This window comes from Engystomops pustulosus, chromosome 5, assembly GCF_040894005.1.
Source record: "Engystomops pustulosus chromosome 5, aEngPut4.maternal, whole genome shotgun sequence".
NCBI lineage: Eukaryota > Metazoa > Chordata > Amphibia > Anura > Leptodactylidae > Engystomops > Engystomops pustulosus.
In genome coordinates this window covers 194,289,819-194,316,574 of record NC_092415.1, presented here as the reverse complement: position 1 = coordinate 194,316,574, position 26,756 = coordinate 194,289,819, and the positions used below count along the sequence as shown (strand labels likewise).

The 26,756-nt window shown below is 42.4% G+C and overlaps 2 protein-coding genes across 2 annotated transcripts in view; both read right to left on the bottom strand.

The window, feature by feature from the left end:
- Window positions 1–7,989, bottom strand: part of CUBN (cubilin) — a 119,021-nt gene extending 111,032 nt beyond the window's left edge. The window contains exons 1-7 of the mRNA XM_072154223.1: window positions 7,713–7,989; window positions 7,454–7,583; window positions 6,431–6,526; window positions 5,839–5,877; window positions 5,369–5,470; window positions 927–1,030; window positions 382–508 (exon numbers count right to left, since the gene is read on the bottom strand). Of these exons, the coding sequence (XP_072010324.1) occupies window positions 382–508; window positions 927–1,030; window positions 5,369–5,470; window positions 5,839–5,877; window positions 6,431–6,526; window positions 7,454–7,583; window positions 7,713–7,834 (720 nt within the window). The 5' untranslated portion in view covers window positions 7,835–7,989. The remainder of the gene's footprint in view (window positions 1–381; window positions 509–926; window positions 1,031–5,368; window positions 5,471–5,838; window positions 5,878–6,430; window positions 6,527–7,453; window positions 7,584–7,712) is intronic.
- Window positions 7,990–13,427: 5,438 nt separating this feature from the next.
- TRDMT1 (tRNA aspartic acid methyltransferase 1) lies at window positions 13,428–24,862 on the bottom strand. Its single transcript, XM_072154221.1, has 9 exons — window positions 24,763–24,862; window positions 23,726–23,797; window positions 21,299–21,364; window positions 19,369–19,438; window positions 17,835–17,918; window positions 16,526–16,866; window positions 15,617–15,674; window positions 14,097–14,226; window positions 13,428–13,562 (listed from the first exon to the last, which is right to left on the bottom strand). The coding sequence occupies exons 1-9, from the start codon at window positions 24,798–24,800 to the stop codon at window positions 13,456–13,458; spliced, it is 966 nt and encodes a 321-aa protein (XP_072010322.1). The 5' UTR covers window positions 24,801–24,862; the 3' UTR covers window positions 13,428–13,455.
- Between the last annotated feature and the right edge of the window lie 1,894 nt (window positions 24,863–26,756).

Sequence of the window (26,756 nt, the reverse complement as noted above, 5' to 3'; positions counted from 1 at the left end):
GGCAGAGGAAGCAGGACTCACATCTTTTCCCTTTGTGTGTATATAGGCAGACAGGACTCACACTTTCTCTTAGAGGACTATCAGCATTTAATCATCTTGGGACATCTAACAGGACCAAAGAGAAAAGTTTCCACAATTTATTTTGGGCCTTCTGAGCAGAACTTGGAACTGGATTCTGATAGCAGGGGAGTGACCATAAAGAATTTTGTTTTATCCAATCACAGGTTGTGCTATTACCCCTATGCCATGATCTACTGCTGGGACCCCCACGATCATCCTGTAGATATTGGATAACTTGTTATGAATGCAATTATTATACATCTTATTGTTATTCAAATACCTAGAGATATAATATAAACACACAGGCCATGTGTCTCTTACCTGATCTGGTTGTACTCTATCCAAATCCACACATGTTCCATGTACACAGAGTTCTGCAGAGCCCACCTTACAGTCATCATGCTTGGAGGTACACTGTGGACCATACCATTCTGGAGAACAGGAGCATCTTCAGGATAAAAGTGGGATACAATGATACAATAGCAAAATATGACAAAGACAACACCAGCCAAGATGAATCTACTGCGTGTAAAATAATGTACAACACCGAAAATGTACAGGTCAGAAGTGTGAGTGTCTGAAAGATGGGAGGTTTCTGGTGATAGATGGTGACCAGTCGTTTGGAGAACTTAATGTGGACCTTTGTGGAAGAGGTCCCCAACTAAGACCAAGCAAATTCTGAACCATGTCAGCCAAGGACTAGAATGAGAGTAATGGTTTGAATTAGTAAATGACCATTGGTGGTTTGTGGCCTTGGTGGCACATGGGTCATATCGTGGGTCGTGAATGGCTGAGGCGTATAACCAGTCTGTGCTTCTAGATGATAGATGTGAGATAGATAGGTAGACACTAAGGATAGGATTTACCGGTAACTTCCAGGTGTGTTCTCACATAAGGCTCCATTCTGACAACCCATCACCGTCCCGGCATAGATCTGACATTCATTCACATCCTCAACACACGTAGCTCCCTAAATAATGAGGAGACATTAATATGATTTACCGTATATACTCGAGTATAAGCCGAGGCCCCTAATTTTACCACAAAACCTGGTAAAACCTATATTTTTTTTTACTCGAGTATAAGCCGAGTTTGGGTTTTCAGCACATTTTTTGTGCTAAAAAACTAGGCTTATACTCGAGTATACAAGGTATATAGGTCAGAGATCCATCCTCCCTTTGGTAAACTTCAGTTTGGGTTTGCATGATGGTCAGAAGCAGATATACATGAAGAAATATATGTGAAAATAGGAAGAATTTTACAAATACTAGATTAAATTCTGACAGCCAGATTTAGGAAAAATTTAGATTTAAAAAAAAATTTAATATAATTGATATTAAAAGATGTATATAGGAGCTTTAAAAGAAGTCTCCCATCTACCCCAGTCATTATAATGCTCTATGATTTGACCAATACATTATCAGTAGTCTCTTAGATCAGACTTTGTTCTAGTTGCCCATAGCTAAACCAATCAGAGCTCAGCTTTCATTTTCCTATAGCCGTGTATAAAATAAAAGCTGAGCTCTGATTGGTTTCCATGGCCAGCTGGAAAAGTTTAACCTCAGAAACCTATGATAAATCTCCCCAATTATTTTCTATCCATTATGCCATTTCTGAGAAGCTTCCATTTTAATTCGTAGATGAAAGAGTTTTTTTTGGTCACATTTGGCGCACTCCGGTATTCACGAACAAGGAAGATGGATTGTGATCAAATGTTTTATTTGGCATCGCTAAAACACAACGCGTTTCGGAGCCCAAAATGACTCCTTTATCAAGTGATATGAGACTGCAGCGCGGGTTAGGGGTTAATTACCCGCACTGCTGTCTCATATCACTTGATAAAGGAGTCATTTTGGGCTCCGAAACGCGTTGTGTTTTAGAGATACCAAATAAAACATTTGATCACAATCCATCTTCCTTGTTCGTGAATACCGGAGTGCGCCAAATGTGACAAAAAACCTCTTTCATCTACCGAATGCGAATCCAGAAACCGTGTTTTGTAAGGCAGTTGTTGAACCCGGATGTGACCATTACCCTCTCTATCAGATAAGCAGGAGATTAGTCTTGATGGAAGCATGTGGTCACACTAAAAGAAGAGGGAAGTGACAGGTGTTGAGGACACCAATGGCCTCCTAAGCATACACATTAAAATGGGAATATTATGAAAACAGCATAATCGGCAAGAGATTTCCGAGAAATTCCCATTTTAATCCGTATGTATATGAGGCACGCATTCAGTTGGTGGACCCAGATGTGTCCTCAGCACCATGGCACTGCTATTCCTACCTGGAACATTACCCTCTCTATCAGATAAGCAGGAGATTAGTCTTGAGGGAAACATGGAGCCACACTGGATTAAGAGGAAACTGATTTATACTTGAATATCAGTGCTGCGGGTGTCGAGGACACCAACTGCCTCATTAGCATAAGGATTAAACTAGGAATTTGATGCAAATTGCATAATAGACTTAACTATGTTATAAATCACACTTAATTTCTCTACAACATGCTGGGAGCAGATTTGGTCTAGGTGGTGGACTCCCCTTAAAGGGATTCTCTGCTTAAAACATTTTCTCAAATTCTTATCAAGAACCACTTCTAAATTTACTTAACAAAAAGGCCCAGATTTATTAATAGCGAGGCAAACAGCTCTACATGCAGTTTGCCTCACTAATGCTCACAGTCTTCATTAATCTGGTGCACCCTGCACGTGCCCAAAGGGCTTAAAATGAGTGCACCAGTTTTTTGTGGTGCACTCAGTTGTACGGGCATGTGCCACAATTATTTCGGACTTGCCAACATAAATTTGGTGCCTGGTGTGAAACATCTTTAAGTGCATGGTTTTGTGTTGCGGCGGACATAGCGCAGTTTCGAAACAAAACTGGAAAATCCCCATATACTGCCATACTGTAGTATAGGATAGATCAGACAACCTAGGGTTAAAGTACCCGAGGGAGTCTGAGAAATAGTAAAAGTAAAAATAAAAAAAAGTTAAAAAAAAAACTAGAACTGATATAAATATTAATAAACAGTAAAAATCATAAACACATTAGGTATCGCTGCGTCAAAAAATGCCTGATCTATCAAAATATGCTAACCGTTTTTTACCCCATAGTGGAAAATAGCGCCCAAAGTCGTAAATTGCACTTTTTTTCCATTTTGAAAAATAATAAAAAATCTATGAAAAGTGATCAAAAGATCACACAGTACTAAAAATTATAGCAATGAAAATGCCATCAAAATTCGCAAAAAATGACACCACCCACAGCCCCGTACACCAAAGTATGAAAAAGTTATTGGCGCCAGAAGAAAAAAAAAATTTTGTACTGGAGGTTTTAATTTTTGTAAATGTATGAAAACATTATAAAACCTATACAAACTTGTTAACCCCGTAATTGTACCGACCCAAAGAATAAAATAGACATGTCATTTGGGGCGCTCAGTGAAAGCTGTAAAATTCAAGCCCACAAGAAAACGTCGCAAATGCGTTTTTTTCACCATTTTCCCTGCATTTGAAATTTTTTTCCTGCCATGGAATATTAAATCATCACTTTGAAGTGCAATTTGTTACTCAAAAAATAAGCCATAACACAGCTCTTTATGTGGAAAAATAAAAAAAAGTTAAGAGATTTTTGAAAAATGTGAAGTGAAAAAAGGGCCAGGTCGTTAAGGGGTTAATAAATTTGGGCCAAAGTGTCTCCTTGCTGACACATCCTTGTGACACTTAGCAGTAAGTGTTCTATTCAATTAGGTTTTATTGAAACAAAATAACGAGTAGTCGAAATGAGGACGTCAAACAGTGCCCCCCCCCATCTATCCACTAGTATAGTGTATCATAATGAAAGGTCTATACAGGGGGTCCCCTACTTAAGAACACCTGACTTACAGACGACCCCTAGTTACAAACGGACCTCTGGATGTTGGTAATTTATTGTACTTTAGTCCTAGGCTACAATAATCAGCTATAACAGTTATCACTGGTGTCTGTAATGAAGCTTTATTGTTACTCCTGGTTCTTATGACAACCCAACATTTATAAAATCCAATTGTCACAGAGACCAAAAAAGTTCTGTCTGGGGTTACAATGATAAACTATACAGTTCCGACTTACATACAAATTCAACTTAAGAACAAACCTACAGACCCGATCTTGTATGTAACCCGGGGATTGCCTGTAGTTCTCAGATAAGGATGGTACCACAAATTACATCAAGGATGACACCAGAAGCTCATGAGATGCCTCGTCATGGTCACACTATACATACAGATGTATGGGAATCGCTCCTGGCTGGTTGTCCATGGGAATCTCCTCCAGGAGATCTTCATGTGACGTACAGGATGACAGAGGAGTAATGTATGGAGCCACATGAAAGGATAGTCATTACTTTTCAGTTTTATTTTCCATGCCTGATGGTCAACCACGGCACGCCAACAAGACTGAAGCACCAAGAGATCTCAACTGCATTGACCTCGTTGGCCAACAATGTATTCAGTTGTCCAGAGGTCGCACTATGTGGTCACTCGGGTGGAACTGACCTTATTGCTACAAGGTAAATCATTGTATTACATTGTTGCAGGTTAATCCTTAATGGAACCCAGTAGAATGTAAGACCTAAGCTGAATATCCATGATCTCATGTGTGCTCAAGAATAGGGAAACAGCACCACTCTCGTCTATGGGTTAAGTATGATTAAAGGGGGATTCTCGTCTGGGCATTCACATTTATTTTCATTAATCTGCCATGTATATACATTTCTTCAATTAGATGTTATTTAAAAAAATGTTCCTATGTGAAGATAATTTCTCATAAATGTAGTGATATGTTCCCTTAGAAAAAAGACTGTGTCCTTGGATACGGCCAACTCTGCTGGAGGGATTACACAAGGAAACAAAAAGTCTCTGAATATTAAATGTCCGAGGAGTTACTGCAAGCCCCACAGACGTCCTGTGGTAATGAACGCTGAATCCAAGTGGTCAGGCAGGACTCAATAGCCAATGTCTGGCCTCCGCTAACAAAATGTGAGGGGGTCGTATCCAAGGAAGCAATCTCGTTTCTAACAGACAACATGGCTACATTTATGAGAAATTATCTTCACAAATAAACATTTTTTTTAATAACATCCAATTGAAGAAATGTTTATATATGGCAAAAATGTTTATATATGGCTATTTTACCCAGCCCATGGGTAAAAGTGGCGCTGTTTCTAAAAAGTTTCCACCGCGGAGTGCGCCTCTACAAGACCCCCATGACAGGTTACGACTATTTGAGTGTAATATTATTAGCCTGAACTCTGGTTTTGTTCCTTACCTTCCAATTATTGGGGCAGAGGCAAAAGAAGGAATCCAAGAGATTGAGGCAAGTTCCAGAATTTTGGCAAGGATTACTACTACAAGCTTTCCAGGAGATTTTCTGTAACAAAAAATAAAAAAAGAATAACTTTCCCGAATGATGGGATTAATACATGACGCGGATTTAAAGGGAATGTCCAATATTTCATTTTCGTTCATTCTTTGAATGGATGTCGTGTGGATAAGAGAGATAAGTGAGGTCTGCAGAAAATACGGCTAATGATACTTGGATAAGTAATAAGTACGTACGTGTATAATATCACTATCCGGCCCTATATAGAACCCCATCCCTGTCCCACAGTGAATATGTATATTCATTTAGAATGAGCCCCACCATTCATCTTTCCTTATCATTCATCAAAGACTCCGCTGATTTGTCATCTGCTTTAATGTTAACACTTTGCCGAAAAGACCCCATTAATATCTTACCTCCTGCAGCTGCTGGACTCGGCCTTCGATTTCGGTTAACTAGGGGAAAACATTAACAGAAAAATAACATTAAATCCATGCAAATCAGCAAAAGTCCTCGCACAAAGGTCCTCGCAGATGCTTGTTATTGGGATTATCCCATCAGGACCCACAAAGACTTGCAAATTGGGAAAATCTAAAAAATAAAAGTTCTCCCTCCGCCTACTTTCCCCCCCAAGTCGGGCGGGGGTGCACTGCTGGTGGCTTATATTCTTCTTAACCATTGTGTAAAGGGACTATATTAGTTGGCACTGGATGATGTTGAAAGTAGATGAGCAGTGCACAAGTAGTCTTGACCCCGCCCCTTGGTAGATAAGCGGTGCACCAGTAGTCATGACCCCGCCCCTGGTGCACAAATAAAACTGCTCACAGCTGATTGTATCTGCAATCAATGCCCAGCGATGGTGCAGCCACACACTAAACTCAGATATTGCTGCTAGTGGAGGCCCCCCCCCCCTTAATAGTAAATTGGTGGGGGCCCCAGGGCGCATGCCTCGGGAATCCACCCTATAATCCGGTCCTGTCCAAGCTGTATTATAGAGTGACGACTTACCTTTGTATTAAGTTGTGCAATCTGGTTTGTAACAGTCTGATTACTTCCTAGGACACTGGCTTTTAGCGCAGCAATTTCTTCTTTATTTTTATGTATCTGAAAGTAGTCAATGAGTGAATATTATTAGGTGTTAAAAAAACAAACTTCCAAAATAAAAAACATGCATGAAAAATAAAATATTTTTAGGATAGGTGAACCATGGTTCAAAAACTCAGACTGACCCACCAGAATACCAGAGGATGCTCCGAAGGTGGGCCACATATGATGTAGACTAGATCTTACCATTGATACATACAACATGCAGAGGCTCAAGTCAATTACACATGGAGGGAGGGTCCTTAGTACAATTAACCTTGGCGGGCCCAAGGCACCGCAATGATTTGGTAGGGCACAATGCAAGATATGTACCATAACAACCCAAAAACAATACATAGAGGCCCAGTGAGTCTTCATGTTGTGTCATACAGGTGAATCACAGGTAGAGGCCACGCTGACGTGTACCATTGTAAGTCTCCGAGCTACTAAAAGAGTTACAGCAACAATGTCTTGCACCGGGTCCTGGTAAACATGATATCCACTGTATCCTTTATAGTGACAACCAAAGATCCATCATAACAGACCCAGTCACAGTACAGTTATCATATACCATCATAAAAGAGTCAATGGCAGTACTGCAACTATACAACCAACCGCATATCCACATAACAGAGCCAGTCACAGTAAAGTTATCATATACCATCACAAAAGACTCAATAACAGTACAGCAACTATACAACCAACCATAGAACCAGCATAACAGACCCAGTCACAGTACAGTTATCATATACCATCATAAAAGACTCAATGGCAGTACTGCAACTATACAACCGACCATAGTACTGCATTTATAGCCAACCATAGCATAGACATAGCAGAACCAGCCACAAGATCGTCATTACAACAGCCAACCAGAACTTGGAACCTTTAATATCCACATGTACAACATCAGACACATATAGGATAAAGTAGACCTAATCCTGTTACCTGAGACAGAAGTTCCGTCAGATCATCATCATTCAATTTAATTTTCCCGTAGGACCCGGTTTTAAATTCGATACTTTTAGTTTGGCTTACGGAAAATATTAGATTTCCATTTTCAGAAGACATTCGTGGCCTATAACATAAAAGATACATAAATTATATATATCATTGCATTAGTAATGAGGATGAGTAACCTCTACCCAATCGGAATGGCTGATAACAGAGGACAATAGAACAGATTTATGGAATCTCCGTCACTTACTGGTCAATGTTAGTTTCTCTTTTCTGTCTCGTTCTCACAGGTTCTCCCAGTTGACAAACTAATCCAAAAATGATGAATAATGGCGCTATAAGGTGCCTGGGGATGTGGCCTGGAGAAAGCATGGTGCCGCACGCTCCCTCCAGGCACCGCTGTCACCAGGAGACGATGTCCCAGCGCTCTACAGGGAACTGCACTTTAGCCTTACGGATGTGTTCATTTCCATGAGAATCGTTAACGCCAGCTCTTCATCCACATTAATTGTTCACCTCGGGTAATGGGAAAGGACAAAGGGCTGACTAGTTACATATCACACTCCTATCTCCGCTCCATGTCTGTTATCCAGCAGCTTTCATGACCTTTGCAACACATAAAGAATCCAAGGATCGACGCTGATCTGCTGGAAGAAAAGCCAAAATATTTCCACCTATAGCAAGCGCACTGGATTAAAGGGGTTGGCCACTTTACCTTGTGTTTTTTGTAAGTGTGAGGGGCAGGATTTTAGATAATTTACCAATATACATCTAGTAATAGTTCTGCTCCGCTTTCCTGATATGTAAAGTGAAGCCTTCTGACTTTTACCTCATAAAATGGCCGCAAATGGAGGGTCATGTGCTCTCTATCTGTCCATGAACAATCGCCCTGCCAGGACCTTATAATAGTATTTATGAATGTAAGATCAAGGTCCTGGAAGGGTGATTGGTCTAGGTCAGCAGAACGGTACACCTTACTTCCCCTAGTGGTCCAAGATGGGGAAGGGGTGGTCTAGGATAGTGAAAGGGTTTATTTCTCTCCATGTTTGTGTGTGTTTCCTCCGGTCCTCCTGTTTCCTCCCACACTACAAGACATACTGGTAGGTTAATTAGATTGAGCCCCATTGGGGACAGGGGCTGATTTGGCAAGCTCTGTGCAGCGCTGCGTAATCTGTGTGCGCTGTATAAATACAGGAATTATTATTATTTTTATCTTCAGGTCAAAGTAAGTGGAAGATTGTGTTCTCTTACCTGCTGGTCTAGGGGAGTAAACGTGTTAATTTTCTATTCTCTGGTGGGCTAGAGTGACGAATAACTTACTTTATATTCTATATTTAAAAAGAAATGTTTAGGAAATATTTCCAAATGTCACCAATGGCAGTGAAAGGGTAAATTTTATATTCCCTGCAGCCCTAGGTCAGTGGGACATCGTATTTCCCCTTGTGGCCTAGGGTGGTGAAAGGGTTAATTTCTTTATATCTGGAGTGGACGATTATGACATTTTCCCTGCTGGTCTAAGGGAGTAGAAGGAAGCAGTTTATATTCTATGGGGGTCTAGAGCAGTGAAAGGGCTTATTTTATGTCCCCTGATGGTCTAGTGCAGTGGGACGGCACATTTATTTCCCCTTGTGGACTGGGGGTGATGAAAGGGTTTAAGTTACGATACCCCGGTGGTTTACACGGTGAATTGTTTAATGGTTTATTCTCTGGTTGGTCTAGGTCAGTGGAAGGATTCATTTTTGATTTTCCCTGGAGGTCTAGGGTAGTGAGAGGGTTTATTTCTTATTATCTGGTTCTCAGTGGTAATTCTGTAGTGGTCTAGGTCAAGGGGGGGGTGCATTTTATTTCCGCAGGGGGTTTAAGCCATTGATAGGGTTTGTTTTATATCCCCTGGTGGTCTAGGGCAGTGTAACTGTTTCTTTTATATCCCCCAGTGGTCTTGGGCAGTAAAATGGGTTATATTTCCTGGTGGTCTAGGGAGCTCTGGGGAGATGGCATGTCCTAGCTGTGTATCATTTATGTTCCTGAGATCTGGGTGGCCGGACAAATGTACATCGGGTTCCACTCTGTCCTGGGACCTGGAGTGGGGAGATATGAAGAGCTAGTAAAGGAAACATAGTGGTGAAGCCATGATTGGTCTCTAAACCTGCTGGAACCAGAGACACCAGTACCGGACCACCGCTCTATGACCTTCTCAGTTGTTTTAATATGTCCTAGGTTTATGAAGTTCCAAGTACTCAGGTGACACATTTGGTTCTTCTGGGTAAGGTCACCAACATCCGTACGTCTCCACTGACCTTCCAATGGTTGGAGGTCCGAGACCACTTACTTGCTGTACCAGCATCTGTAGTTCTCTGTCCACTCTATATGATTTCCCATAAAGTATTTAGTGTGCCCTTAAAGGGAACCTGTCATCAGGAAAGCCATTTTCACATTCAGGGTGTGTGTTAAAACTTTACAGTTATACAATATTTTGCGATTGCCTTTATTTTCGCACTTGCTTCGAGTTTCAAACTTTTCTCATCTGGATTACCCCCTCCTTATAGTATGTGCAGGGTGTGAGGTCTGTGTGTGCTGGATGCTGCTGCCATCACTCGCTCTCATGGATCAGCTTCATTCCTGGAATGATGTGTAGTGATGATTACATATAGGGGGATTAGGGTCCGCCGGGTTTTATCCAAACGTGGACCAAAAGTCCAGACGCAAATCCAAACACACCGATTGTGGGTGTCACCCCTTTAAAAGCTACCGGCAAACCTGACAGTGGCTTTTAAAATGGGTCCACTTGTTAACACCTACCACCCGCTGCTGGCACTGATCGTGGGTGACTTTCCTGGAAGCAGCAAGATGCTCAGAAAACCGGTGGCACGCATCCGCCGTCGGCAATTATATGCTGCTGGCGGTTATCCCCAGTACATGCAAGGGATAACAAACACAATCACAAACACAATCGGTGCCAGCACCAGTCACGGGTGTTAACAAGTGGACCCATTTTAAAAACCGCCAGCGGGATGCAAGCAGCATTTAAGGGTGCAAGTGTGCCAATTGGGATCCTGGTACACACACCTGGTTCAACCAAACCTGCCGGACCTGAATACCCCTAGGTCTGCTCATCACTAGTCATTGTTCTGGAAATTAAGCTGATCCATAAAACCAAAAGATGGCAGCAACAGCCTGGACACACAGACGTCACACCGAGCACATTGGGGCTCATTTACTAAGGGCTCCGCGGCCGCACCTTCGTCGGGTTTCCCGAATTTTTCCGTTTTGCGCCGACTTCCACCAGGATTTTGGTGCATGCAATTGGATTTCGGTGCCGGCTTTCACGTGACAGAAATCGTGGGGCGTGATCGTTGGACGGATTCGGAAAAACCGCAGAATTTACAAAACAAACTGTGTCGCCAGATCAAGCACTTACATGCACCGAGGAGAAGCAGGTGAACTCCGGTGGATCTCGGCACAGCAGCGACACAGGAAGGTACTCAGGCGCACAACCTTAGTGAATCCCGGCAGACCCGAATCCACGTCGGACAACACACCGTGGGATCGCGACAGGACCGGGTAAGTAAATAAGCCCCATTGTATAAGGAGCGGCAAATCTAGGTTAAAAGCATTGAGAAGTTGCGTACTGCCGAACTCCGTAATCAAGGACAGGAACCATTTTGCTCATCACTAATGAGGTCTCCTTCTACAGAACCAATGGGTTTTTCTCTGTCTAGTGGTGCTGAACAATGCATGATGACCCCTTCCTCTTCCTTTAGGGTTTCCTATCTTGGATTTCTGTCAGATTCAGCAGGACAGCCGGATAAGTGAAGGAGTTATATTACATGCAACTGCAAAATGGAAAGAATTTTTTTAAATTAATGATTATTTAGAAATATGCTTTATTTTGCATGTAAAGAGCAAACAAATAATAAAGAAAAATGTCAGCCCTGATGTATTTATAGCCTTAAAATCACAAAAAACAAATGTTTTAGATTCTTCGTTAGCCCCATGGACATTGTGATGAGTGTGATGGACTTTCAGGAATTGGGTGTGAAATTTTGATAAGGATCACATCTTATTCCAGTATTCTTACCCCATAAGTAAAGTTCTGTCTACCCCATCCGAAATCTCCGAGGATTTGTCCTGATCCCGTCCTCTCTTTGATGAGGGATAGAATCAGAGCCGCACTCTGTAATCTCTCCATGTAATCTTCTAATTAGATTGGCTTTATGGTTCATACCATAAGAAGGGCATCTCAGCCCCTTCATCTGGGCTTCGCCTCTACCGCAAAATCTTATAGTCATTAACCCCTTCCTGACCACCTTAGGAAACCTGTTCTCTCACATAATCTGGCGTCACAGTTTTTTTTACATTTTTGGGGTTGGTTTTGGAAAACAATGGAACAATATTAGCAACAGTCATTATTTAGATAGATAGGTAACTTGCGTCCCTTAAAGGGGTTGCAATTTAGGATAGGGCCTAAATTGCTGATCAGTGGGGGTCTCAGTGATGTACCCCAATCAGACCCCTTGTTGCTCCCGAGATGAGCGGAGCAACCGGCTGCTCACGTCCGGGCTGCCCTGTTCTTCTCTATGGAGCTGACGGAGATTGGCAAGCACTGTACTATCCTGTGGGCCGAACTTGTTTTGTGTGAAAACCCCTTTAAGGAGTAAGGGGGCAAATAGCAACGAAGATCATGTAACTTTGTGGAAAATATGTAGAATAGAGCCCCTGAACAAGAACAGTGTACAGTATGATAAACTTATATTACATCCCCTATGGCACCAAGTAGTAGTGTACCTAGGAGTTAGGAGGTAAACATTAGATGTCCATCTGAACCTGCCAGAATGAGTGGATTATGGGGTGTAAGGGAAATCAAGGGAACCTATCAGCTGAAGTAACCCACACTAACTAAACAAATCTTTAAAAACTGCTATTGTACAGTAGTACAACTATCCCTATATTGTTCCTCCCCGTGCCTGTAAAGTTCCACATTCCATTTGTAAAGTTGACTCACCATCTATGCATATTCATGTACTTCTATCTCAGCCGCGTCTCCATCTTCCTGTAAGACAATAGGGGGGCTTTCTATTCAGCCGAGTGAAATCAGCTCTGCTACATCATTTCCCTGGCTATTTACCTCTCCCTTATTCCTGAGGGAGGGGGGAATGACATGGAGGGGTGGCTGTGCTGGAAGAACATGAATATATCGGACTCTGCTGGAAGACAATGAGTGGGGTCATCTACATAGATGTTAAGTTAACTTTATGAACACACTTTGGAACTTTACAGACATGGAGAGGAACAATACAGGGATAGTTATACTGCTGTAGTTTTCAAAGATATGTATAGTTAGTTTAGGGCAGTGATAGCGAACCTTTTAGTGGCCGAGTGCCCAAACTGAACACAAAACCCCCCTTATTTATCGCAAGGTGCCAAACCAAAAATTAAAGTAGTAACTTATTGCCCTCTGTTCGACTTCATATTTGCCTCCTGAGGACAGCAACACAGTAGAAAGATGGAAGATTTTCATCATTTTAGCTTCTTTCCAGCGTACCTCTGTACACAGAGAGTTGTGGGTCCAGCAGGAGGTCCTCCAAAGAAAATTCGGCCCTATTTACTTATTCTCCCTCTTCCTACAGTCCCAAGTAGCGAAGTAAGTATCAAAATATGACTGAAATCAGCATCTTTTAAGTTGCTTGGAACTGGAGGAAGATTCTTTGAGTCTTGTCTGGTGTGCTGGGGCGATGGCCCGGGTGCCCACAGAAAGGGCTCTGAGTGCCACCTCTGGCACCTGTGCCATAGGTTCGCCACCACTGGTTTAGGGTGTTAGTTTATCTGAAAGATTGGCTTTAAGACCCAGCAGGGGCTCCAATTCTAAAGTAGAAGAACCTCTTTAATGCTGAACAAAAAACAAGCGGCAAACGTAAAAATAAACAAAAAACTTTATTATATAATTTATTACATTTTTTCTATTAAAAAAATCCCTGTAGGCTCCTGTTGTGACATCAGGGGGACTGCAGCATAAGAGCGATGAGCTGAGCTACGATGTGCACGTTCAGACTGTTCCCCAGGAGACGATATCGCTGCCTCGTTGTTACCTGCTCAGGAAAACCTTAAAGGATGAAAGATGACAAATAATAACCAGATCATAGGGGAAGAGATTACAGCGAGTATATAAAGTGCAGGGGGAGGGGACTCGAGGGGGCGGATGTGAAGATGTGGGGTAAGAATGGGCAGAAACAGCATTACTGGATCTCCCCTTAGAAATATGGATACCTTTACCCAGAAGACTCCTGATATTATCCTAGTATTAATCTTACATATGCCCAAAACATATGACTCCTATGGAAGAAAGCTGCTACGCCACTGCAACTAACAGCAACCTACACAAAAAAACCATTGCCTATGCAAATGAGCTGAGAAGAGTCACTTTTTGCCCCAAATAAGTCAGCCTGAGAGGCTGGTGGGGCCTTATCTTGGACTCTATAGCACCTCAAACCTACTTCTGGTGTCATTTTAAAGAGGAGAATTTCAGCTTTTAAAACACATCAGTATTATAGAGAGACAGGCAGTTAAAGACATAGTCGGAGAAATGAAAAATGCCGTTGTAGCTTCCTTTAAAGCCCTAATATAGTACTTCACATACCAAAAGTTGCTGGGAATCCGTGCAGATTGGCGATTTCTCGGGGTGTGAAGTATCTCAGTTTCAGGGTGGAGAGTTTAGCGAGCTTCTCCTCATCAGACAATGTCTCCAGTGATTTATAGGCTGAACTAATCTGCGGGAACATGAGATTAGGCAGTAGAGGTTATCACAGTATGTACCATGATGGCCGCTCACACCCTGTCCCTCATTGACCCTACAATGACCAGACAGATTCATATGTCACCACCTCCCCCATGAATGTGCCCGACAAGCGGCCGCACTGTTTGTGGACATCACAGGCATTTTTTGCCCACTTGGCTGAACATGTTCCTCATGCAGTTTATGAGAGCGCTATTGTCCGGAGGTAACACGGCGTACAGGGTGGGGGGGAGGCTACCCGCTCCTCGCACATAACCAGGGACTTACTAAAGCTGCGTATATCATTATACTATATCATCTCTAGCAGGGGCCACAGTCACATCTCAGGCAGGTGCTACTAATCCGAAATAAATCAGATATGGGAGAGGTTTTAAAAGGAACCTGTCAGCAGTTCTGACCTACCAAAGCTGCATCACCTGCTGGGTATTGTCACCTTATCTCTCTGTAGACAGGGTTAGGTATTGAGCCTGGAGAGATGTATAATCATATCTTTGTGTGTGCTGTTAGTAGCAGCAGTACTGTGAAATAGGGCTTAACATTCCAGGATTGTAGCATCTGGAGTCATGTTCTCACACTGTTGTGCTCTGTGCAGGCAGTTATCAGAATTTTCCCTAGTTTGATGTGTAACCACAGCTTTGTGTATGTTGTTAGTAGCAGCAAGACTGTGAAATATGCATTTATAGTCAATCGTTGTAGCCCCTCGGGTTTGTTTTCTACACTGCTGTGCTCTTAAATTTCTGCACATCTCCTCCTCTCAGCAAATGCTATAGCATTTAAGCAGAAGCCTGCTACAGCTTTCATTCAGAGCAACAGGGAGGGGGCAGTGGAGCAGCAGGACTGTGAAATATGCATTTATATTCCAGGTTTGTAGACTCTTCTGCTGTGTCCTCACCCTACTGTGCTCTTAGCGCTCCTCATTGAGCCACTGCACAGCTCCTCCCCTCAGCGACTGTTATAGTATTCAAACAGAAGACTGCTACAGCATTCATTCAGAGCAATGAGGAGGGTCTGTGGAGGAGCTCAATGCAGAAAGTTAATGGCACAGCAGTGTGAGAACTCAAAGGCTACAACCTTATATAACTGAATTTTGACAGTCCTGCTGCTACTAACAACAGCACATACTAAGGTATGATTACAAAGTTCTCCAGAGAGACTGGCTGCAGATTTGTATGGTCAAACTGCTGACAGGTTCCCTTTAATGTGGCTTGAGCTTAGTTCACACTGACGTCAGGGCTTTCCGTCACACACATAGAAATGACTGCACCCTCCCATTAAATTTTATTAATTTAGCAGTTGACAACATAAGATAATATCTTGCAGTTAGGAAGGTAAACTAACACCAAGATAATACAGAAAAGACAGACCTCTACATCTAAAGCCGTCTGCAGAATAGAGCCTGTGCCCTCCACGTAATGTCCATACCTAAAAAACACAAAAAAATATATAAAACACCATTAAAATGTATATCACAAAGGGATTTTCTAAATGTTCTGAATAGGATACAGGATGTAACTCAGGATCAGTACAGGGTAAGTAATGTCATGTATGTGCACAGTGACTGCACCAGCAGCAGAATAGTGAGTGCAGCTCTGGAGTATAATACAGGATGTAACTCAGGATCAGTACAGGATAAGTAATGTCATGTATGTACACAGTGACTGCACCAGCAGCAGAATAGTGAGTGCAGCTCTGGGGTATAATACATGATGTAACTCAGGATCAGTACATGATATGTAATGTCATGTATGTACACAGTGACTGCACCAGCAGCAGAATAGTGAGTGCAGCTCTGGGGTATAATACAGGATGTAACTCAGGATCAGTACAGGAAAAGTAATGTCATGTATGTACACAGTGACTGCACCAGCAGCAGAATAGTGAGTGCAGCTCTGGGGTATAATACAGGATGTAACTCAGGATCAGTACAGGATAAGTAATGTCATGTATGTACACAGTGACTGCACCAGCAGCAGAATAGTGAGTGCAGCTCTGGGGTATAATACAGGATGTAACTCAGGATCAGTACAGGATAAGTAATGTCATGTATGTACACAGTGACTGCACCAGCAGCAGAATAGTGAGTGCAGCTCTGGGGTATAATACAGGATGTAACTCAGGATCAGTACAGGATAAGTAATGTCATGTATGTACACAGTGACTGTACCAGCAGAATAGTGAGTGCAGCACTGGAGTACATTACACAATATATCTCTGTATCAGTACAGTTACCCATCTGTGGGTTACATACAGGAATCCCTGTCATACACACATACCCTTTAGTGAAGCAGGTTGACCTTCTACATGTTGGTTTAACAATATCCAAAATCAGAGCGTATCTCAGTAGAGCCTTCGGGGGCAGCCGGTACTGGCTGCTCTCCACGTTCTCTTCCAGATAGTCCTGCAGCCTCTGCACAGAGGGGTCATTGTTCTGATCCATCTTTCTCTCGAGCTGCTCAGCAGTTTCCAGCTTGTAGAGGAAGGCTCCTTCTGGGATTTGTTTGTGGTTTTCAAGACTTTGTTGCTCTGCATCTGTCTCTGATGTTCTATCCAAGCACGAAGCACTGACGGGACCGCCATGATCCGATGTGATGGCCGAGGGGAACCGCTCAAGTATCTAGTAAATGGAAAGACAAAAACATCTGCACAAATGTTCATAAGGCAACATATGTGTACATACATGACATTCCTCCAGAGATGCACTCACTATTCTGCTGCTGGTGCAGTCACTGTGTACATACATGACATTACTTATCCTGTACTGATCCCGAGTTACATCCTGTATTATACCCCAGAGCTGCACTCACTATTCTGCTGCTGGTGCAGTCACTGTGTACATCCATGACATTACTTATCCTGTACTGATCCTGAGTTACATCCTGTATTATACTCCAGAGCTGCCCTCACTATTCTGCTGCTGGTGCAGTCACTGTGTACATACATGACATTACTTATCCTGTACTGATCCCGAGTTACATCCTGTATTATACCCCAGAGCTGCACTCACTATTCTGCTGCTGGTGCAGTCACTGTGTACATCCATGACATTACTTATCCTGTACTGATCCTGAGTTACATCCTGTATTATACTCCAGAGCTGCACTCACTATTCTGCTGCTGGTGCAGTCACTGTGTACATACATGACATTACTTATCCTGTACTGATCGTGAGTTACATCCTGTATTATACTCCAGAGCTGCACTCACTATTCTGCTGCTGGTACAGTCACTGTGTACATACATGACATTACTTATCCTGTACTGATCCTGAGTTACATCCTGTATTATACTCCAGAGCTGCACTCACTATTCTGCTGCTGGTGCAGTCACTGTGTACATACATGACATTACTTATCCTGTACTGATCCTGAGTTACATCCTGTATTATACTCCAGAGCTGCACTCACTATTCTGCTGCTGGTGCAGTCACTGTGTACATACATGACATTACTTATCCTGTACTGATCCTGAGTTACATCAATTGACAATAACATTGTAACATATATTGGTTAGGGCTTCTGGTGCTTCAACTACAAGGTAAATATGCAAGAGAAAATTTAAAAAAGCAAAATCTTGGCCACTCACTTTATCGGTGGTCTGGAATGTAAAATTTTCCACTTGAAGCTTGGCAATGAGAAAGTAGCGCAGCCTTGAATTCGGGATGCCAAGCTTGTAAAATGTGAAAATGGTGAAAGATTTAATGAGAACCTTATTGTAAAACTTGGCCTTCAGTCGTTACAATAAGAGCAAAACCACAAGGATACAAAAACTTTACAAAATTGTCACAAAAAATCTCTCAGCTGGACCTTCCTTGTCTACACTAGGACTTGTTTTTTGTGTTCTTTTTCACCCATCTAAATCCGATTGTGTGTGATCTGTGCCTATAATTACTTTCTGTTGTGCACCATCCTGCAACTTGTACATGATTCTCCATATTAATATGCAAGGACCATATTTTTGGGGCTACAAGACACACTTTTATAGACTTATAGTCCAGCACTGCCGGACCCTCCTGACCACTGGCCTGGAGATCAGGTGAACCAAAGACTGATCACATGCTCCCTGCATCACTGCAAGGTCCTGAAACCCTTTCATGTTGCCGCTGGGACTGGGTATGAAGAAATGTGTGTGTGAATGGATGTAGCAGTGCTGAGTATATTCATGGGAGTGAATGTATGTAGTAGACCTGAGTGAGTGAATGAAGCAATAGTGTATGTGTGTGTGAGTGAATGAAAGTAGCAGAGCTGTGAATTAATGAATCAATGTAGCAGAGTTGTGTGTGTGAGTGAATGGATGTAGCAGAGATATTTGTATTAATTATTGAATAAAAGTAGCAGAGCTGTGTGTGAGTGAATGGATGGATGTAGCAGGCTGTGTGAGTGGCTGTAGCAGAGCTGTGTATGTGAATGGATGTAGCAGAGCTCTGTGAGTGGAGGTAGCAGAGCTGTATGTGAGTGAATGGATGTAGCAGAGCTGTGTATGTGAGTGAATGGATGTAGCAGAGCTGTGTATATGAGTGAATGGATGTAGCAGTGCTGTGTATGTGAGTGATTGAATGTTGCAGGTCTGAAAGTGAATGAATAGATGCAGCAGAGCCGTTTGTGAGTTATAGATGCAGCAGAGCTGCTTGTGACCAACAGGGAATATTTTTATTGATATCAAATATATTTTTTTTCTTATTTTAGATTACTAAATCTGGGTTATGTCCTATAGTAAGGTGCGTCTTATGGTCGGAAAATATGGTAATTGCTTTTAATTTTGAACCTATGTGCTCACCCTTAAACCACAAGTTGTATAAAATGATAAACTCAGCTCTGCTACATGTTACCAGAGCAAGTACACAGTGCAAAAAAAATCACTGCTACAAGATTTTCTGTGCCAAAAGCCAATCTGTAAAATCCTCACTTCCTGAGGAGCCTTCAAGAGGAATGTTCCTAATTCTATGTATATTTATCACATGAATCTCCAATGTAGAACCGCACATTGAATTGAATAATATTATATTTTAGTCTCGGAGATGCACAAAAACACTGCTAAAAAGAAACTGTAATAAAAAATACATCTTAAACCAAAAACCTGCAGAGGACGCTACACGGTATATGGAGAGAGCTGCACTCACACAGGGGGGAGAGAGCAGGAGCTCCTGATACTTGTATCCACAACCTTCTAGTGTCCTGATCATTGTGTCCCTGCAAGGAAGAAAACAAAAGAAACTCTAAAACGGGATTATAAAGTTATAAGGGGGTGTCCTAGCACTAACGTTTTTACAGAAGGTTAATACTACTTATCTTACAAATTTTGAGGAGTATTTTTAGCCGAGGAGGAGTATAACATTTTCAGTAATACAATTAAATAACACCCAGGCGTATAAAGTGTTAATAGACGTCTACTCATACAAGACAATCATTACAGCCAGTTTTCTGTGCTTCAATAGACAATTAAGGCAATTACAGTAAAGTTACATCATGTGTTACTAATAAAAAGTTACAAGAGGGTGTCCCAGATCATAAAAAGTTACTAGTGGGTATCCAGGATAAAAAAAAAGTTACAAGGGGGAGTCCTAAATCATAAAAAGTTACAAGGGGATGTCCTAAATCATAAAAAGTTACAAGGGGGTGTCAAGGATTATAAAAAGTTACAAGGGGGTGTCCCAGATCATATAAAGTTACAATGGGGTGTCCCAAATCATAATAGTAATTCCTTTATTTATATAGCGCACACAGATTACGCAGCGCTGCATAGAATTTGCCAAATCGGACCCTGTCCCCATGGGGCTCACAATCTAATCAACCTACCATTACATTTTGGAGTGTGGGAGGAAACCGGAGGACACTCACGCAAAAAAAAGTTACAAGCCGGTATCCAGGATTATAAAAAGTTACAAGGGGTGTCCAAAATCATAAAAAGTTACAAGGGGTGTGCCAGATCTTAAAAAGTTACAAGGGGTGTGCCAGATCTTAAAAAGTTACAAGGGGTGTGCCAGATCTTAAAAAGTTAGAAGCAGGAGCTCGGGATTATAAAAAGTTAAAAGGCGACGTCCAGTCCAGAATATAAAGTTTAAAGGGGGTATCCTATTCATAAATATTTTTTGTGAAAATTTTTTAGCAAGCCAAAAACCTGCTAAAACAAATCACATTCACCTTTAGGATCTCTGTGGCTCCCCGCTTCTTTACAGGCCTCCAGCAATGATAATCTGACCAGGTCATGTGACCAGCCCCGTCATCAGAGCTGGACAAAGAGGCCCATGGTCACCCTTGTACCCAACTTGTGTCCTGTGCAAGAACAGTATGTGACTACTGAGGCCAGTTGTTCACTGGTACCAATGAGACCAGTGACTGATTGTAGCGGCCCCAGTGCCACAGGCAAGACTACAGGGGCCAGAACGGTCGGAGTTGTACGGAACTGGACGAGCTTTTTTTAGGAGTAAAATAATTTTCCAAAATTTTTTGCCCCCAGGGCATCAAAATCAATTACCCCTACAACCAGGCACTGACTGTGGTTATCTCATATATGTGTTATCTATAGGCTCCTTCCTTCCAAAATCAACTTTCCAAAGCCCGTCTCCCACTCTCCCAGAATCCTTAGTTCTCTCCGCAGACCCCAGTCTATTGTAACGTTCCCAACGATCCATTGTGTGACCTACAAAGCGGCAGCGCACACAATACCCCCCACAACAATGGCGGCTACATTCACACATTCCTCCACCCCCACCCCCTACATCCAGTCTATGGCATCTAATCTATGGATGTTTATGGCTTTGTGGATATGATAATGATGTTCCCAGAACCTGCTGAGCTCTGACATTTCTAACACACTTCTACAAAAAACTTGGCTGCTTTCTTCTAAAACCCAAAAGTTGTGTCTGTATTCGCTCCATTCAAATACATAGAGCTAAGCTGCAATACCAGCGGCGACCCATGTGTGGCGCTGTCTATGGAAGAACTCATCTTTAAGGGACTGAAAAGCTATTGGATGATATGAAGATCCTCAAAACCAAAAACACAGGAAATGTTTAATAGTCACATTAGTAAAAAAAAAAATAATCTTACCGCGCTTCCGAGGATTCAAATCCTTTCACGTTTTCCAGGAGAATATATTTCGGGGTTTTCTGTAGCCTGCAAAAAAATACAAATCAAAATGGTGGGGGCATAAAGGGGTATCCTGGACTAAAACACTTGGGTTGGGGTAACCCAGCACCCCCACAGCTCACCTGTTCTGAGCTATAGATAAACAGAGATTGGAACATGAAGCAGACAGCGCCGTTCTCTGTGTGGTGGCCGAGTCGAGTAATTGCAGGTCACCTCACATTCAAGAGAACAAGAGCTAATCTGCAATAACCAGGCTTGGCCACTACACAGAGTACGGAGCTATCTGCCCTTTTTGGTTAATTCTGCTGATTGAGGGAGATGCCAGACATCCACTGATGTGCATTTCTAAATCCAGATCAGAAATAGTAACATTTTCTGTATTTATGCTTAATTTAAAAAAAAAAAGCATATCCTATAATAACCCATTATGTTTGGAATGATATCCATAGTTAGAATAGCGCCACCTGCTGTTTACATTGAACAATCCTTCTGTGACCACCTTGGTTTTTGTGTGCAGGTGGACGCACATGCTCAGTTGTGATTTTAATGCCTATGCAGAAGAATCCTTGGTGCTGTATGTAGTGAAGCTGAAGTTTCTTCACTGCTTTTCAGGGTACAAAAAAAATTAAATTTAACCAGCTCATCTGACAAGCAGAGAAGATGATTCAGAAGATGGTTGTGACGTTGGAGTCAGTGATCATTTTAGTGGAGTCGGAGTTGTAATAAAATAGATCGACTCCGACTTTACAAAAATGCAACAGCTTGACAAAGTTTGATCAATTCAGTGCGGGCTGATTATTTTTTTCAATCAGGGATAAAACATGTATATGTCCAAGGCCCATATTTTCATATTTCTCAATTTTAAGGGGCTACATCAGTAACCAGCACCCGAGATGCACCAACAACCACAGTACAGCAGAAAATGCTGCTTCCAGAGCAGATAATAAAAGTGGAGACCCCAGAGCACATAACAATAATACTGGAGACCCCAGAGCAGATAATAATAGTGGAGACCCAAGAGCAGATAATAAAAGTGGAGACCTCAGAGCAGATAATAATAGTGGAGACCCTAGAGCAGATAATAATAGTGGAGACCCTAGAGCAGATAATAATAGTGGAGACCCCAGAGCACATAACAATAATACTGGAGACCCCAGAGCAGATAATAATAGTGGATATCCTAGAGCACATAACAATAATACTGGAGACCCCAGAGCAGATAATAATAGTGGATATCCTAGAGCACATAACAATAATACTGGAGACCCCAGAGCAGATAATAAAAGTGGATATTCTAGAGCACATAACAATAATACTGGAGACCCCAGAGCAGATAATAAAAGTGGAGACCCCAGAGCAGGTAATAAAAGTGGAGACCCCAGAGCAGATAATAAAAGTGGCGACTCCAGAGCAGATAATAATAGTGGATATCCTAGAGCACATAATAATAATACTGGAGATAGCAGAGAAGATAACGATAATAATGATGAGACTCCAGAATAAATAATAATAATACTAGAGTCCTCCAGAGAAGACAAGTAAATAAATCATCTCTTTTCCTGGCTCTTCTTCTGCTCATTGCTGCAGCTTCTTCTCTCCTACATTTGCTGCTTAGAGTTGTACCAGTAAAGGTAAAGGACCTGGGAGGACAGTATAGCTGACAACTTACCACTCTTGGGTCCCCCTCTGCTCCTGGGACCTAAGCCATAGGGTATACAACCAGCATCCGGTGTAAGGACACAGAGTGGAGCGGCAGGAGAGGACTTCCCAACTGCATTCATTGGTCTGTGACTGTCAGCAGGCTACGGGCTGCAACATGGCTTGACAGTCTGCATGTGGTATGCCAGCTTGGGTTGTGCCCCTCTCTTCTAGGCTCAGTAGTGAAGCTCATCTGCTACACATCAGAGGAGTAAAGCACTGGGAAAGAAGACCCAAGTGACCTTCAAGAGTGACCAGGGAAACAGGATTGTGGAGTTGGTGTCGGAGTTAGGAAAATTGAAGAGTCGGATGTTTGGCCTACTGAGTACACAGCCTTGGTTTCAGTCTCAAAAGAAACCGGTTCTAAGAACCAGAGATCCCTTACACGTCCAAAGGACCACAGACAGGAGTAAGACTGAGCATGTGCGTCCACCTAGACACATTCACACAGATGGACACAGAAGACCTGTGCAGAAGTTGACACTAGTCTTGCACTACTACTACTACTAAATAGATATAAACAGAAAAATCCCAGATTTTTTTTTCCTTTTAAATAAATAACAGCGCTATTTAGTGTCTGTGCTTCAATTCTACATAATTATGATTAACAAAACATGCAAAGCTGTTATCAGACTGATTTGGTCCAAGAATAATCTGGATAACAGAACTATAAAAGAGCAGACGCCGCACCTTGGAAGGATTTCCAAAACATACAAGAAACTCTTTGCCCTTGGGTCGGACACATCACCCTGCAAGCCGATCCTGAGAGGGGAGGAAACACAGGGAGGGAAGGTGAGTGTAACACTGATGTTACGACCAATATACACACATATATATATCTAATACATAGGTCTATTCCCTGCATCATGCCATTCCTCTGTTATTACTCTCGGAAATATATAGACAACTGGGCGTCAACATTCCTCTTGTCAAAGGGGTGTGTCCCTGAACTTTACTAACATTGTTTAAGTGTCCGAACTAATGTCAACAGGATGAATTTGACTCCTACGAATCTACCATGCAAGCATAACATCCAACTGTGTTAGGCCACACCCACTTGACAAGTGGGACTGTCGCGTCCAGTTGTTAAATTTATGTATATATTTCCAGTAGCAGTAACAGCTGAACGGCATACAGATTTCCACAAAAATGATGATCTAGATCTGTTATTATTTAGGAAAAGCGAATATTTTCTAAATCTTAGAAGTCAGGAGAGCTGCATAGTCTCTGAAGAGTAGAGATGAGTAGACCCGATGGTCAAGTTGGGGTTCGGCCTCCTGATCTGGACATATTACTAGATTGGAGGCCAAACGGCCAATCTTTCAATTTGCCGCCCCTAGCAACTAGCCATGGCTATGATAAGCCAGAATGGGCCCCCCCTGACCAATTATAGCCATGGTTAGTTGCTAGGGGCATCAATTTGCCAAATCGGCTACTCAGCTGCCAATCTGTCAAAATGGACCATCGGGTCCGCTTGTCTTTAATTAAGAATCCAATGGGTGGTCCTACTGCCGTAAAGTGAGTAGGAACACACACTGGATTTTTTAGGCATAGGGATTATAAAATAATATTATAAAAAATCCTCCAGATCAATCTTGTGACACAGAAGAGATTCCAAGTCCGACGTGACAGGTTCCCTTTAATTTTATCAAAAAAGTATTGATATCCAGAAATAAACTAAACAACCGTTATGTAAGTGCGGATAATCGTCATGTTATCACAGGTACCTTGTAAACGGCTGACAGGGAGGACTCATAAGGATCATATCAAACGCCAAGGAGTCCAGCTCTCTTAGTGATATCCCCTGGCACAGGAAAGAAAGCAAATCATAATCCATTTACTGGCACAGTATCCGAGCATTATAGAAGTGTAGTGCGAGTGCGGCAATGTTATACGGGCACTAAAAGTCACTATTGTATAAGCATCTATGACCTGCTAGATTACTGAGCTGACTTGGGTTCTCTGACAGCATTAAGTAGTTCCCTGGTAGTCACCCTTTAACCCCGTAGAAAGATTTTGGACTTCACCCAGCTTGTAACGTCAGAAGTAGACTGACTTATGTGATGGCTGATCTAAGCAGGTCTAGAGACATCAGCGTATGGCACCAAAGGGACAACAGGGGCAGTGGTCATAAAACAGGCCGAGGTCAAAGCATTGAAATGGCATGTAAATGGAAAAAGAAAAAGAGAACAGAAATTGAGCATGCGGACAAACTATACAGACGCCTTAGCTGAAACACCAGTGAACTAGAACCCTCACTGCTCAGGCACCTTCCTATGGGGGAAGGATTTGTATACCCTACTGATGCCAAAAGATGGTCAGCACTAGGCAACAGTGTTGAAGAGAGAGTGTAAATGTTGAACATATCTATAGACTTATGCTTATGCATAGATCCAGAAGTAAACACTAGATGAAAAAATGTAACGGGTAGATCCACCAGCAAAGACCATTAGAGACTATGGGGGATGGATGCCACTGTACTGCATCCATACCTGACCTCTGCTGAGTGTACACTCTGGGAGTTTCCCCCAGTGTCCATATAAGGCGACCCACTGAACATCGTCAGTGGGACACACTGTAGCCGTATCCTTACTGCGGTGGGAGTTAAAGGTGATGTGAACCTCGCCTATTTCTGTCTTTCCACTATACAGCACAGGCAATGGTAATGAGCACAGGACATTGGACACTCAACACCCTAGCGACAGATACTCTTCAAGAACGAGATAGCGAGTAAATTATAAAGCAATTGCACTTTATTATATCCACAGTCCAGACTATTAAAAAGAAGTACCGGTAATATCAAGGTCACGTCTGGATAAGGTAATGTAATAACCAGGCTGAAAGCCAATACACAGATAGAAACTGCTGAGGCTGCACATTCATACAGCGGCTGAGACACTTCTGATGAAGGTCCCAAGGCTAGTGGATTTATGATTACTACTTCATCGATAACATAGCATTATATGGCATTCAGTATAATAGATATCTCCAGGAGCCGACCTGCAAACCAACTAGAGACCCCCCTGCAAAACCCCAACCTGTTCTGTAACCATGCATAGGGCAGCACGGTGGATTAGTGGTTAGCATTACAGCCTTGCAACTCCCAGGTCAACATCTGCAAAGAGTCTTTATGTTCTCTCCATGTTTGCGTGGGTTTCCACCGGGTCCTCCGGTTTCCTCCCACAGTCCAAAACATACTGGTAGGTTGATTAGATTGTGAGCCCCATTGAGGACAAGGACCATTTTGGTCATCTCTGTGCAGCGCTGCGTAATCTGTGTGCTCTATATAAATAAAGAATTAATATTATGCCGGCACATAGCCCTGCACTGGAGCTGTATACTGTATACAGTAGAATAACTATTGATTTTCAGAATAGTCCCGATACACTGAATGCAGCCAGAGACATTGACTTACGTTACCCCAGCTACGTCACGGGGGCAGCGCGGGCGGCTACGTCACGGGGGCAGCACAGCAGGTCTGTTTACTTTGTCCAAAAGCAATGTCGAGGCCAATTGTATGTGAATCAAAAGAAGAAACAACTGTTTAGGACCGACTTCTACCACCAAGTCAATGACCTTTGATCAGCTGGACCTATGAAATGGACCTGAGAAGCGGGTGTTATCAAAGGGTCTCAAACTGCTGGCTATATGATGAATACACTGCATATACAATACAAGCTGTGCTGATGGGTATAATAACTTCTGGTCAATGGGCTGTACT